We start from the raw sequence: 14,182 nt of genomic DNA, 5'->3' as shown, positions 1-14,182 counted from the left end.
GCTTCTTCTAATAGCCTACAAATGGCCGGTTTGAGAACGAAGAAGGGAGTTTACTAGGCACTTCAACCATTTAGCTGATTGCTGATAATCCATATTTCATTTATTGTGATCATCCATAGTGGCTTCCTCCACATCTGGTGGCCCACAACTGCCTTCGTCGAGGTAAAAAAATTATGAAAGCAATTGTCACAATATAATTATATTGCGAGCAAGTAGTGACTCTTTTCCGCTTGGAAGTAAGTTAAACGCCTGGAAAAAAGGCTCTCTAATCCCGCAATCCTCTTGAATTAAGTGAAAATTATTCTTCGTCGGCTGCAGTGCAAAGATGAGAAAGGGTTCTATCATGAATAAAAAGTGTCAATTTGCTGTGCACTTTTAGATTAGATGTACATAGGTTTCACATCGCCTATTCTATAAAAGCTGACATCAATGTCACTTGCGTAGTTGGACGTTAACAACGTCTGTGGAATTCACGCATGATACTTGGTGATTGCGCTCGCGGGTGTCAACTAAAAATTCAATGGGCTGGCATTACGGGCCAGATATTTAGGTTTCTGGATGTCATTTTAACTGATGGCTTGGTTGATAGAAAACACCTTTGGTAAGCAGACTGTATTTTTTCACCTACAAAGAACAGCTCTCCAACTTGAATTTCGGTCTTTTGTCCACGCAGGGTAACATCATTCTTACGAAGCGTCAGACGTACACGTAAATATTGCCCTTTACATCATTTAGAGTAAACAACATGACTGTTTACCTTCATCCATCTAACAAAAAGTAAATTTACTGAACAGTTTTATAGAGATCGCCATGTGTGCACACAAGTAAAATGGTGAGCGGATCGGTGATTTTAAGATTCGAGGAATCCCGATTCAACATTGTAGTGGGTTTTTGTGCATAAAGTGCCCGCAATGTCTTTCCTCATTAAGCATTTAGACCAAGGTCACTTTGGGGTCTTGTTTTGTTTGGTGGCGCTGTTCACAAGGAACCCAAATGTAGGTCAAGTAGGTCGATTTCGTCTTCATAATTCTTTCAACTAGAAAACGTGAGCCCCAATCTTCTTTTGATGAGTAAATCACCAAAAATGCTAATCAAAGCATGGTTGTTTTCCGCAGACGGTAACGAATCATATCTGAGATGACTTCAGTAAATCAGTCTGAAACTTGGGACAACTAAACTAGCTACTGTGGGAAACGCAGCCAAACAAGTCTCAAAACAATGAAATGAAATAATAGTAATACGATAGTACATTAATCATCTAGACAATTGTGAAGAATATAGATGGCTACCAGAATGCCTAGTGCAAAGCATACTAACTGACAGATAATGGTCTCGTGCTTGAAAAGCACAAAGCTATGTTCTTAGCTTGATTCATAGTAGGAACTTTCACCTAATTCTTTCTCTTGTCACTGAGTTACGTTTAACGGATGGAGTGCGTGATGAAATGTAAGACATTGGTTCACTTATTACGTTTGGGAAGCTTATGCGTTCCGACGATGGAAGCTGAAACGCAGTGAAAGAAAACAACCTCTGTCTAAAGCGTAAACGGTTAACCTAATTCTACTGAGTTTTTATGCTAATAGTGATGGTACCTTCTCTGCTGAACTCCATAGAAAATGTTTTTTGCGAATCAAGCTAGCAGCACACCAACTGTGTCTGCTCAGTCTCACAACATATTTGGAAGGTGCTTTCAGCACTTACCTCAAAATTTGGTCAAACTTCATCAAACGAGGCATAATATGAGTGAAGTCGCCCCTTATCCAAATCATGATAGAGAGGTAAGAGATTGTACAACTATTGTGAAATGTGCTGATGATGGGTTTGAGTTTTTCACACATTTGGTAGACAACTAAGTATGTGAGTTTCCATAACGGCCTTGACGCGGCGTGGATATACATGCCAGTCTTCTTTTTTGGTTAAAAACACTGGCGGTAGAAAGTCTTAAAATCTGATTGAATAGCGTCGCCGGTTGAATGGTGAATCGGCGGAAGTCCGACTGGATGAGTAAACTCAGGTCGCCTAACACACCCCAATAAAACAGCGCGCGACGGTGATCCACATTCTGAGATAAACACAAGTGTCTTAGTATGATGATGATTTGCTATTTTCTACTTTTGTCGTCTGCTATGAAAGAGCCTGTGAAAACCGTGGCGGCGAGTTCCCTCAGCTAAACGTACGGGAATATTGTGCTACGACCGGTTAAGATTTCCACTAGGCTTTAAACTTATTTAAAACTATCTAAGACAGTGACCAGCTACGGGTTTTGTTCAAATAAAGTTTTTTTGGCTCCCGAAAACGGATGCTTGATCCTTCAATGTTTAAATGTTTTTTGTCCGTGCTGACACTAAAATCTTGTGGGCGGACATTTGTTTATTTTGTTTTGAGCTATGTGGATCAATAAATGAAGACTGGTACTCTAGTCGTTTTGAAAGTTTAAAATGACAGACAGCGGAATGTATCATTCCTTTCTACCTGAACGATTGCGATAGCACTTCAAAAGTGTATGCTGCTGTTGAGCTCCAATGATAATAAAGCATAATCTCATACTAAAAACGAATATGTTGTGGGTACACATTAGGTACTTTGTATCACTTACATCCCATTTTCTGTGGTTGCGTTTGTGGAATATAAATCAGAATTAATAAGTATTTCCGCACAACCATATAACCCGTAGTTCTACTACATTTACGCAGGTTTCTCAATGATAAGACAATCATTTCTTGGCGATTTTCCACAAGGTGGTGGTTCGTTTGTGTGCCTGAAATGTGGAACGGATTTTCACAACCGAGACACTTTAGCAATGCATGTGATGGAGAATGTACAAGACGGTATCTGTCACGGAGTCAGAAAAACCGATAACCTGATTGGTTTACCGTGCTTCAGAAGAAATGCAATGGACAGTCGAAACACTAAACTGTGCTTGGTACTCTAGTCGTTTTGAAAGTTTAAAATGACAGACAGCGGAATGTATCATTCCTTTCTACCTGAACGATTGCGATAGCACTTCAAAAGTGTATGCTGCTGTTGAGCTCCAATGATAATAAAGCATAATCTCATACTAAAAACGAATATGTTGTGGGTACACATTAGGTACTTTGTATCACTTACATCCCATTTTCTGTGGTTGCGTTTGTGGAATATAAATCAGAATTAATAAGTATTTCCGCACAACCATATAACCCGTAGTTCTACTACATTTACGCAGGTTTCTCAATGATAAGACAATCATTTCTTGGCGATTTTCCACAAGGTGGTGGTTCGTTTGTGTGCCTGAAATGTGGAACGGATTTTCACAACCGAGACACTTTAGCAATGCATGTGATGGAGAATGTACAAGACGGTATCTGTCACGGAGTCAGAAAAACCGATAACCTGATTGGTTTACCGTGCTTCAGAAGAAATGCAATGGACAGTCGAAACACTAAACTGTGCTTGGCTTCACCAACAAACACGAATTCAGAAAATACTTCAGAGGGCTGTTCCAACGCCAAGTCAATGGGTGCCGATTCTTTGATTGAAGCATTGTCCAATCAGCTAACGATCCCTCACTTAATCCAACTCCACCAATCACTCACCGCCTCACGTCTGAAAACTGAGGCGGATATTCAATCCAGATTGCAACGCTGTGGCTCAGAACTCCAATCCGAAAACAGTCGAATTTTTGGACAATTACTGTCTACCACAAGTTTCCGGGCTACTCGGAAAAATGATGCAAATATTAGGACAAAAACCACGGAACAACAAAGAACTGTAGAAAACTGGAATGAGGAAGGCTATAAATCAAAGGTGAATTCCTCTATCTTGATGGAGGTAGAGGACACTGGGTATCTGCCAAGTTCTCCTAATTCGGATCACGCTAGGGTTATTTGCGATACGTATAATGAAGCAGCTTCTGATCTTACAATTCCGAAACCTGAACTTATCACGAGTTCCCAATTCAATAACCACAGTAAAACAAACGATCTTCCCAACCCAATTTCATTGACCTCTGAGTCTGCCAGGACTTTGATCGGAAACACACTCGTAAAAAGTGCCGCAGTGGCAACATTGCTCCATGCAAAATTGCCTTCAATCAATTCAGATTCAGTTACCACTCGAAGCAGGTCCGCACCGACCGTTTTTACGGATACCGAGAATCACCCTCACTTGGAGACTGAGCGTCGATTTGGTCTTTACGCGACAGCATCGAATCCTGAAAAAGCGCCACATGGCGTGAACAGTGTAAGTTCTCTCGGATGCTTTCTACTTAACACCGAATTTTTCGCAAAAGGGTTGTAATATTCAGCCATTTTACAGATTTACTTCTTTTGAACGTGTATCTACTTAAGATTAGATCTGCGCGGTTCAGTGGATACGAATGTGTGAACAAGACTGGAAAACTAAGGCTTAAGAGTAAACTGGACGACTACATTTGACTGACTATCAGTGAATTGCTGTCGTTCCTTGCGTACTAATTCTGAAGTGACTAACATTAAAGCGCTTTTCACCTGCGAATTCACTGGAGCTTCTTTGGTGTTGAGGGTCACCACTTTTAACTCCCCCCGACGACTAAGTTTTCTCACCGCAACAAGCAGTGCTTTTTATTGTTACCGACTATGCTTTATGTTGAAGGGACTTCTTTGGTTTATTCTCCCATTTACAACCATAGCCTGTTATGTTGTGCAAAATGGATACCAGCAAGTGCATAACAACCAGACGGTAGGCTATTGTGCTGCATTGAAAACTAATTTCAGTTGTATTGGGGAGGTGATTGCGTTGATGCATGTCCAACATTTGATCCTAACCTTCTCTGGAACTCATGCCATAAACTCATGGGAGCCTCAGAAAGATATCCGGGTACATATAAATCTTCATTGATCTAGTGCGGAACCCAGTGGTGTGGTTTACTTAGTTCACTTTCCAAGCAATCTGTATTTCTGTGGTAAGGCCAGTGCCTGACAGTATACACGGCTGTTTCAGTTTAACTAGAACAACGATCTACGAGTAACTCAGAGGAAGAATTAACTTCACTGGATGCGTCAAACTTTAATCTGAGAAGTAGCCATTCGAGGAGCCAGTGACTACGTTTGACCACTTCATGTGGATTTAAGAATGAAACTGACCTGGAGTGAAAAACAGTGCTGAACAGCGGCTCATGGCTGAACGGTCGTGTTTACTGACTAACCTGTGGTTCGATGGTTTGCAACCTCTAGAAGTTTCGTGGGATGCATTTCAGATGAATCCTTAAAGGAAATAAAACAGCTTTACAGTGCCTCTCGGCCATCCAGCATACACTGGTTTTACTGAAGGACAAATCTCTGATGAAAAATCTGGCAGGAACTCATTCACGCTACTAAATGCACTCACACAGTTGACTGTCCAGAGGATCAAATCACGCATCTTCAGATGGGATCGGTTATGTTGTGTACAGTTCTGTGAGCTAAATATCAATTTGATGCAATTTGCCATCGAATTCCATAGCACTAAAGTGAGGACATTAACATTGTAGTGCAAATCAATCTCATCCTCAATTTTTCTGCTACACCAATTGCTCTTAGATACTCTTGATTCATTTCCCAAGGTTACCATTGCGCTCATGTCTTCAGTAACCCACAGCTTAAATAGCACGCCCCGAGAATTTCACAAACTCATCGAATTTCACAATTTTGCTGAGGAGAAACTATGATTCAAAGGATCTCAGCTGTAAAATTGATCGCAAGCTTTATAAAGCAAAGTTTTATGAAGACACCGCAATTCGCACCTCTATGGTTGTGTAAGCCGATTTCTTGTTGCTACCTTGGAATTTATGGGACGAATCGCAAGACATTCCACGGAGAAGTTGAAAAAGAGTCTGAAGAAAGCATAATGTTTTTAAAAAATTTCCCCTTTTCCGATTCATGGGAAAAAAGGAGTATTTTTTCCTGCTCGTATTACTCACCGGAGTTTTGGGAGGTATGAGCGCTAAGGCAAATATAGCAAAGAACAAAGTGCCTTGCCAGCTCGGTCATCACGGCAAGATGGGCAAATGAGGTTTATGTAGACTTGAGGCGTTCATTTACAGTGTCAGTAAACTAACGAGTAATCACCAATGTTTTGTAACACTCTATGCTAATATTTTCGAAAAAAAACGCAGTCTTTGTTGAGGATTCTTTCAATCTTCACGGAAACTAACCACTTGCGCAACTTTACTGCTTCAATTCCATAATTGTAAATTTAGTGCACAAATAATTAGGTAATTACAATTACATACTGCGAATGCTTCATCCTCTGAAGTAAGAATATATGTTTTGGCATGTTCCAGTTGCAGAGCAGAGTATGTACCATTTGCCAGTGGTGGAATTCTGCAGGCATACAATGGTAGTTGATAAACAATAAACACTGAGGAACAACGGAGATGTCCCCATTTCAAAATTCAACAGGTCGGAGAAAACTGCGTTTCGTAGACCCTTGTGTACTACAGAATTCCTCAGTCTAGTCGAAATAGACCAGTATTCAACGGTCTATCAAACCATCTGGGATATGGGTGTGCCCATTTCATCTTACAGTTGACAATTCTCATTCGCTCGGGTATCGACGTCTCATTCTTCGTCTCTTCGTTTGACCGTCACTCGTGTACTTTAAACGCAGCGGTTAGCCTAAATGATCCAACTCAGCCAAACTATCCCGCACCACTAGGCGTTACAAGCTGCAACTCACCACGATCAGCTGAGGGCGAGGGTGAGGGCGTGAGTACTTGTTTGACATAGTGTAAGGTTGATTACTGGATTTCGACAAATACTCATGTTCATATCAATTTGATTTTCACAGGGAACTCACCCGAATATCTCGTCTATGATTTGATTCAAATGAACATACAGTAGAACATGAGGTTCACAAGAACTCGATGTTTCGCCTACCCAATGAGCTCCAAGAGGAGCGAAACAGGTCGTGGCCTGTCGAAGAGTTTCAGCAACCTTATAAGTAGTTTCATTGATAGCTTTTGGTTTCTTCACTGTAGGCAGTAACAGCTAGTCTGTACTGCTTTCAAAATTTCCTGGAGATCATTTTTGCACGCTGGTTCTCTTAGATCAAATCTGAGAAGTTGATACGTTGGTGAAATAGCCGGTGTCCTGTTAAGGTGACAAAGTTCACTGCTGCATGTCCGCTCGACGGGGAGCGATCTGGTTGCCGGGGGGGGGGGAGAGATGGTTGCTTTAGCTTTGTTTTCCTTAAAACATCTTTGTCTAGCAGCAACTGCAACAAATTCTACGTTGGACAAACTGGGATAAAATTGTGTACACGAATGAAGGAACACAACGCGGCTGTCAGGAGGCATGACCCCCTGTTGGAGTGAAGTACTTGTTTGGTTAGAGAGGAGCACTTGATTTGAGTCTCACCCTTATTAAAGCTTACCGGCCGTGTGAGAATGTGAAATTTGTATTGGTGGACCTCAAACGTCGCCTGTGAACCGGCGAACCAGCCAACGCTAGAGTCAGACCGACAGCAAAGTGACTGTCCTGGTTAAAAATTTACGACCGCTTTGCTCTTAAAGGCTAAGTGCACAGTCAGTGAAAATCGAGAACTCATCAGTTGTTAAGAAGTGCACGAACCTTACGAGAATTCGGGGTAATGTACAAACCATACCTGGAAGAAGCGGTTAGATCATGCAGCACTACTGAACGGCCAATCAAATTCCAGAGTTTCAGTGTAGTGTTTTCCACCAACCATGAAGCATGGCCATCAGAATCAGCTTGAACCGTGCCCAATTGAGCTGTTCCCTAAAAAACAAGATGACAGTTACAAAGTGATGAAGGGTGAGCCTGCTTCTCAGACGCTGTGCACACAAAAATAACCTTTACTTTTTACTTTCCTTACCTTTACCTACTGACGGCAAGCTCAGTCTAAGAGTTTCCACCTGCCCGAGACCTGCGAACTTTATTCCCATCCATCTTCTCATAAAATATAAATAGACTGTTAATACGCAGCCTCATTATAATGCTTAGTTTCTTTAGAAAAGTTTGTCTGTAAAATAAGCTTTTTGCACCTTGCATTCAAAGTGCAACCAACTCTGCTTGAAACTACGCTGATCTTGTGGGTGCCTCTATATGGGCAAAAACAAATACTCGTGAAATATCAAACCACTTGAGCGTATGCACAGCTTATTAAGAAGGCACAATATGGGAAAAAGCAAATTCTGGATTCAAGAAATATGGTTTATGAAAGCGGCTGTCGGAGTCGTAATATGTAACGTCGCTGCTGTGCATTGGTGGTGCGCAGTCATAAAGAGCTTCCGGATGACAAAGCCTACAAAGCAGCCACTTATAAAAATCTTCAGGGCCATGTGTGACGGCTAAAGCAGCCATCTAGATCCTTGGTGGGTTCAATGCTGGTGGTCTTCAACTTGAAGAGAGGGTCAGGCAACTTTCTTTGCAATCTGGTTTGGCGTTCATTTATTCGATTCCGAGGTAAACGTTCAAAATATTCATACTACTCTCAACTCCGTGAGTAGAGCAAATGAATCTGTCGAAGACGAAGTACTGCCCAAAAGCTGGACCACACTGATCAAGGTAAAATTCTTTTCGGAAATTTTAATGACCTCTGCTGTACCCATGCACGATCTCTAAACTGTACATTTGCACTGTGGTCGCTGTTCTCAGGTGTGACTTCCCACCACTCCAAGGCTTCAGGGCACCGCTCAGTTTATGATTATTTCTTAAAGAAGTTTGCACGTCATTTCAATTACAAATAAGACATACTGGCCATAACTGTTCGACTTATTTTACTCTTTTTCTCACCCACTCTTAGTCTAAGGGTACATCTCACAACACTGATTATCTTCGAACGCCAATGAGTGCCAAGCCAAAAGTTGCCTCCACTCCTGTGGCCGCCTGCTGTTCTGTCAGTCTTCTCAAAAAGTCGTTCCACAGAACGAAGAACCGACGATTCTGTATGTTTGGAAGTCGAGTTCAATCGCATCCTACTAGTGACATTACCTCATGTTCTGTGATTCCGATTAACTCTCGGAAGTTTCGCCATGCCAGGACCACCGAGGCAGGCCACCATCCTCAAAATGAACAGATAGACCCTGGCCCTTTTTCAAGCGCCCACCGTCAATCAGATTCTCGATACTTCTGCCCCCATTGTCAAATCTCATTCCGTCGTCAACCCTTATTTGTTCTACACATGGGTTTACATTGTGTAGATCAACCCTGGAAGTGCAATATGTGTGGAAACCTGTGTTCCGGCGTTTACGATTTCACGGCACATACTTTGCATTTTTGACTGCCCTCTAATTTCCATTGGCAAGTGATATCGATCTCTTGATACTCTCAATAACATTTTTCCATGAAAACTGACACATTTGTACGGATGTAGTCGGATCGCTGATTAGTTTTCTCGGAAACCACGATGCGTTATTTGGAAATCGGTGCTATGGGCAAAGAATACTGTTTAGCTGCATTATCCATTTTGTGTTCATTCGCTTTACGCTGTCAGCAAATCCGTTGTCTAAACAGAAACCAGTGCAAAAGTGTTACTCCGTTTCCATGTACTATTGGACACCGGGGCTTGTATGCCTCTTGAAAATGGTGTGTCCTGCCCGCCAGGAATTGGGCATTCATGCTTAGATGGTTGGCCGAGTGACAGATCGGTCGTGTGTATTTCACTTTATACTCTGTTTATCGTGATTGTCAGTGGGTAGTATATAGACACAAGCCACACATCAGACTAATACAATGGTTTTGTCAGATAGATAATGAAAAGCAAATTAGCAGTTAAAACAGCTCGAGATGCTCACACAGAAATCACTAAATAAATGTTTGAAGCCAAGCAAACACATGAACTACGAGTGTCTTCTTCGGTTTCTGTGCAAAATGCGACTGAAATGGTTACCGCCAGCATTCCTCCTGGACTTTGATAATTATTTTGGGAGATTTTTGCTATCCGTGAGTTGTTGTGTCAAAGAATGGTGTTTTTTTGAATGTTGGTGTGCGTGAATATATGATAATTTTCTGAAACATAGGTGACCTACAACTAAAAACGGATTTTTCCGATATGCCATTCTGTTGATTGCTCAGTGGTTGTTGTCCAGATTGTCTTCGAGATCGGCCTCCCTGATTCGTGCTGAATGACCTATGCTGACCTATTCCCGCAGTAGACACAACCATCTGCTCAGTTCGGGAAACAACGCTCGTCTCAGCAGGTGGTAACTCGGCCTGCGTGACACATGGTCCACTCACCTGAGCTTGCAGTGCTGGATGCATTCTCTCAGAAAAGCACCCCTCTTCCACCGAAACCCATCTGCTGATCGCCCGTTCTGGGGAATTTCAATTATAGTTTTGAGACATCGGCGGTCGAAAACCAGAGTGGTCTCAGTTCCTTCTCCCAAAATGGCCAAGTCTCGCAGCCATACAGCGATATAGCCAGCAGTGCAGTCCGATGAAAGTGTCCATTAAGCCGGAGTGAAATGGCCTTTTGTTACCATAAATGATGTTAATTAGCAAGCGTTATTCTGGCCCTCGAAACTGCTACATAGGAACCATCTGTCATGCTATCATCAGATCTAATTCAACTTTAGAGGTACGTATACTGTTCCTCAAATTATAGAGTTGCATCTTGAAGCCTTAGACGCATGTTGAAAGATTGGACGTTGTGCAGCACTACTCTGAACTTTGTGGACGTGAAACGTTTACCGGAGGACCAAATGAACTAAGTCGACGTTTTAAGTGACGCTTGCTCTCCCGTTTCCTTCTTCCAAAGATGAGAACAATTTCGACTGCATATTCCTCATCGACAAGGTTCTCGCTCGGAGGAACCTGAATACTGGGGTTTTGGGAACATTCCATTGTTTGACTCGTTATTTCAATAAAGAAATCTTTTAAAGAGGATAGGATGGAGATCCTTGTCAGACAACCCTGCTTGTAAGAAGGCCTTTGGCTAGCTTTTTGAACACTCATTCTCCCAGAAGTAAGTGGATACAAACAGCGTATGACACTTAAAAACTTCTTGGGCACATCTCATTGCCCATGCGTGAAAAGACCCAAAACACGCTCTTAAAGTCAATGAGCATCGAGATTGTAGGGCACTTGTGCGCATCTCGTGGCTCTAACACTTATCGGAGTGTTAACAAGCGGTCCACGCAGCCAATTCCCGGCCGGAGTCCTGCTTCTGTTCTCGGGTCCCGTTCTCACGCGCCTTCACAAAAAGAAGTAAGATGGTCGACTCAAAGAATCTGGTTTCAAAGAAGTCGAACTATTATCCATGTCATGAGAACGAAGAAGGTAGCGAACAAAGTTTGTTTTCTGTGTTTGCTCCTCTTGGCTAATACCAGAAATCACGTGGAAAGGTTAAGATCAGGGCTACATACACCTTAGAGAAATAGAAATCAAAGGAAAGGGGTTTGTATGAGAGATAGGTCAATGGGTCATGGAATCAAGTAAGTGACGTCACCCTCAGACAGACTCGTGGGACCGGATGTTTCCTTGGTCAGTTCAAGTTCAGAGGTCGTACAAGTTTCTATTGGATGCAAATTTGTGGATCCAGCAGTCAGATTCCAATCGCCTCTGCGATCGACAGTAGTCTGGATCGTACCAGTCGTGATCGGTTCAGAGGTACCCGCTATTGATGGTGAAGGATTGCTCCTTGTCTGTGACATGACTAGTTTCGACCAAATGTGATGCAATCGCGTTTGAGCCTGGTGTCTTCCCACTACCAATCAGACATACGGGATTGTGTTCTCACATTCTTTCCGACAAATTCCTTGTCGTGCGACCAACATATGATGCTCGGCACGAGCATACAAATCAGTATACACGAAAGCTGATGGTCAAGCGTGGCAATTTGTTCTTCAGGCGAAATTTGATAGTGAGGTTGGAGTTGAAGCTCAACCACAGATTAGCGGCTAGGTATGACGTATCAATAGAGTTTCTAAGCCTCCTGGTGATTAGTTCAGCAAACGAGTCACCTTTGAATGAAAGCCTCATGTATACGACCTTCTCCCAAGTCGAACATTGTGTAAGTTTGGGTTTAATGGCTTCCATAGTCTTGGGTACGAACCCTTCAGGATTATACGTTTTGCAGGAATGTGCGTCCCAAGAACTTTAGTTCCTCTTCTAAGCGGTAGGGGGGGCATATCTTCATTACTTTTTCAGCCAGGTATCTACTTAGGTTACGCTTTCATCGCAACGGAACGTATACTAAACAATATACTGACCTTTCCACGTTTGCTTTATGTGGACCTTGCGTTCTATGATCCTTCCTTTTAACATTGACATCGAGGAAACTTAACTGTACGTTTTGTTCTGATTCGATATCAACCTTGATATTAGTATGGACTGAATTGAAACTGCTTAGCACGTCTGTTGTGCTGATAGTTTCGTCGGCAATTACGAAAATGTTGTTCACATAGCGACGATACAATGTTAACCGTCCGATGAGTGCGTCTAAATTTGGAGTCTCTAGTTTGGCCATGAAAAAATCTGCCAACACGGGACCTAGAGATGACCCCATCGCGACCCCGTCCTTCTGTCAATAAATTTGATTGCTGAAAGTAAACTGAACATTATGGGTACAAAGGAGTAGGAGTTCCTTAAGAAGCGAGATGGGAATTCCAACATCCTCACCACTGCACTCAATCAAGTCACAAACATAGTCTATTGTCTCAGTGAGTGGTATGTTGGTAAACAATGACTCGACGTCCAGGGAGAACATGGAGTGTTTATCAACCTTCAAATATCTATTCTGATCGACGAAATCAAAACTGTCTCTTAGGCTGTATGTCGACACTAATCTCCTGATTGGTTCGAACAGACAGTCAAGCCTATGTAATTGTCATACTCACGCCATGAGCACCCTTTACATAAAGACACTACTATTGACTCACCCTTATTTGTTAAGAATATCCTTCTCCCAGAGGGAGGCGAACGGGTTATATAAGCACAGAATGAGGATTTCGTCTACATTTTTGAACAGAGTGGGTGGATATTGGTTAGGAACAGCAGCTCTATTACTCCTGAAGCCACCACGGGTTCCAGGTTTACTGTCCAGGGCGGCGTTACTGGTTGAGAATTCCTCTGAACAACTGCAGATGGGAAGCCAAATTACTGTCAGAAGTCTCCAGCCCAACAAATCAGGCACATTTCTTTTTAAAGATTAGCGGACCATTGCTGTCAGTAATCGTTCCGCCCTCCGGAGCCTTCTCTGGGTCCGTTGCACGTATCAACAGGAACACTTTATGCACACCCTCAGAGTTTTTCGCCTCCGCCATTTTTAGCTTTCTGAATTCAACATGCATCTAGATCTACGCAGATTCATTTCTCACATGGAGCCTGACAGTTTATCTGGAAGTAGTGTACTGTCGACCAGGAACAGTACTTGTCCGAGCTTCGCGAAACTTCAGAATGTTACTCGAGATCCAGTGCCTAGGTCTAGTTGGTTGGGTCATTCCACAAGCGGAGCGCCCAGCATCCTTCAGAGTTGTGGACGATGCCTTCCTATGAGGGACAATCTCAGAAGACGTTTTATCCTGAAGGGACTTATATACGTGGTTCTTGTGGAAACGTTTCACATCAGGGCCGGAGAGCTTCTCAGTGGCGAGGAGTCGTGTGGGTATCCTGCAAGCCCGCCTTGAAAGCGCAACCAGAAGCGGATATCAACAGGTTGTTGGTTCGAATCCTCACAAGTGTTTTAGAACGAGATACGTTACCTAAAGATTAGAGCGATGTGGCCTGTGTGTTGGCTGGCATGCGATTGGCACCATGTAACCAAGCGGCTTCGGCTTTCTCAGAAGTTAGTGCCGCACCAAAAAAAGCCTGCGGTCAGCACATAACTGGATCAGTCGTTCACCATTTCCCGTGTCTGGATTCCAGTCTTAGACTACCACACGCTCGCATTTCAGCGGAAGTAAGTCTACCTACTTGTGCATTCACATCTCCAACAACTATAGCAATGTCTGAGCACTTGACGCGCCGCAACAAGAAACACAACAAAGCCCTCTAGAAACCATCTTTGGGAATACCAGAACTGCAATATTTTGGGCGTAGGCTAGTACATTGAACAGTCAGCGATTTTCGGCGCGTTCTCGGGATCCTGTCACAGGGGTTGCCGGGTTAACCGCACAGAGGCGGCTACCGTTGAAGCAGAGTCATTGGCTCGGTGGCTTGGAAGAATTCTAACTCCTAGGAGACCCAGCTGCAGCTGCTGCAGCACCACCATTGTGAAACTAGTA

The 14,182-nt window shown here is 42.9% G+C and overlaps 2 protein-coding genes across 2 annotated transcripts in view; one reads left to right on the top strand and one right to left on the bottom strand.

Moving 5' to 3' along the window:
• The window catches only part of T265_09090 (hypothetical protein), a gene marked incomplete at both ends in the record, with an annotated part of 34,270 nt that extends 24,050 nt beyond the window's left edge, over positions 1–10,220 (bottom strand). Inside the window, 3 exons of the mRNA XM_009175075.1 lie at positions 5,165–5,222; positions 7,569–7,736; positions 10,197–10,220. Coding sequence (XP_009173339.1) covers positions 5,165–5,222; positions 7,569–7,736; positions 10,197–10,220 — 250 coding nt within the window. The remainder of the gene's footprint in view (positions 1–5,164; positions 5,223–7,568; positions 7,737–10,196) is intronic.
• T265_09091 (hypothetical protein) lies at positions 3,496–4,278 on the top strand (the record flags this gene model as incomplete). Its single annotated transcript, XM_009175076.1, has 1 exon — positions 3,496–4,278. One exon carries the CDS (start codon positions 3,496–3,498, stop codon positions 4,276–4,278), a length of 783 nt encoding a protein of 260 aa, XP_009173340.1.
• Positions 10,221–14,182: the final 3,962 nt, after the last annotated feature.

Source organism: Opisthorchis viverrini (assembly GCF_000715545.1).
Source record: "Opisthorchis viverrini unplaced genomic scaffold opera_v5_255, whole genome shotgun sequence".
Lineage (NCBI taxonomy): Eukaryota > Metazoa > Platyhelminthes > Trematoda > Opisthorchiida > Opisthorchiidae > Opisthorchis > Opisthorchis viverrini.
The sequence above is the reverse complement of the archived record's forward strand: the minus strand, read 5'-3'. Positions and strand labels throughout refer to the sequence as shown.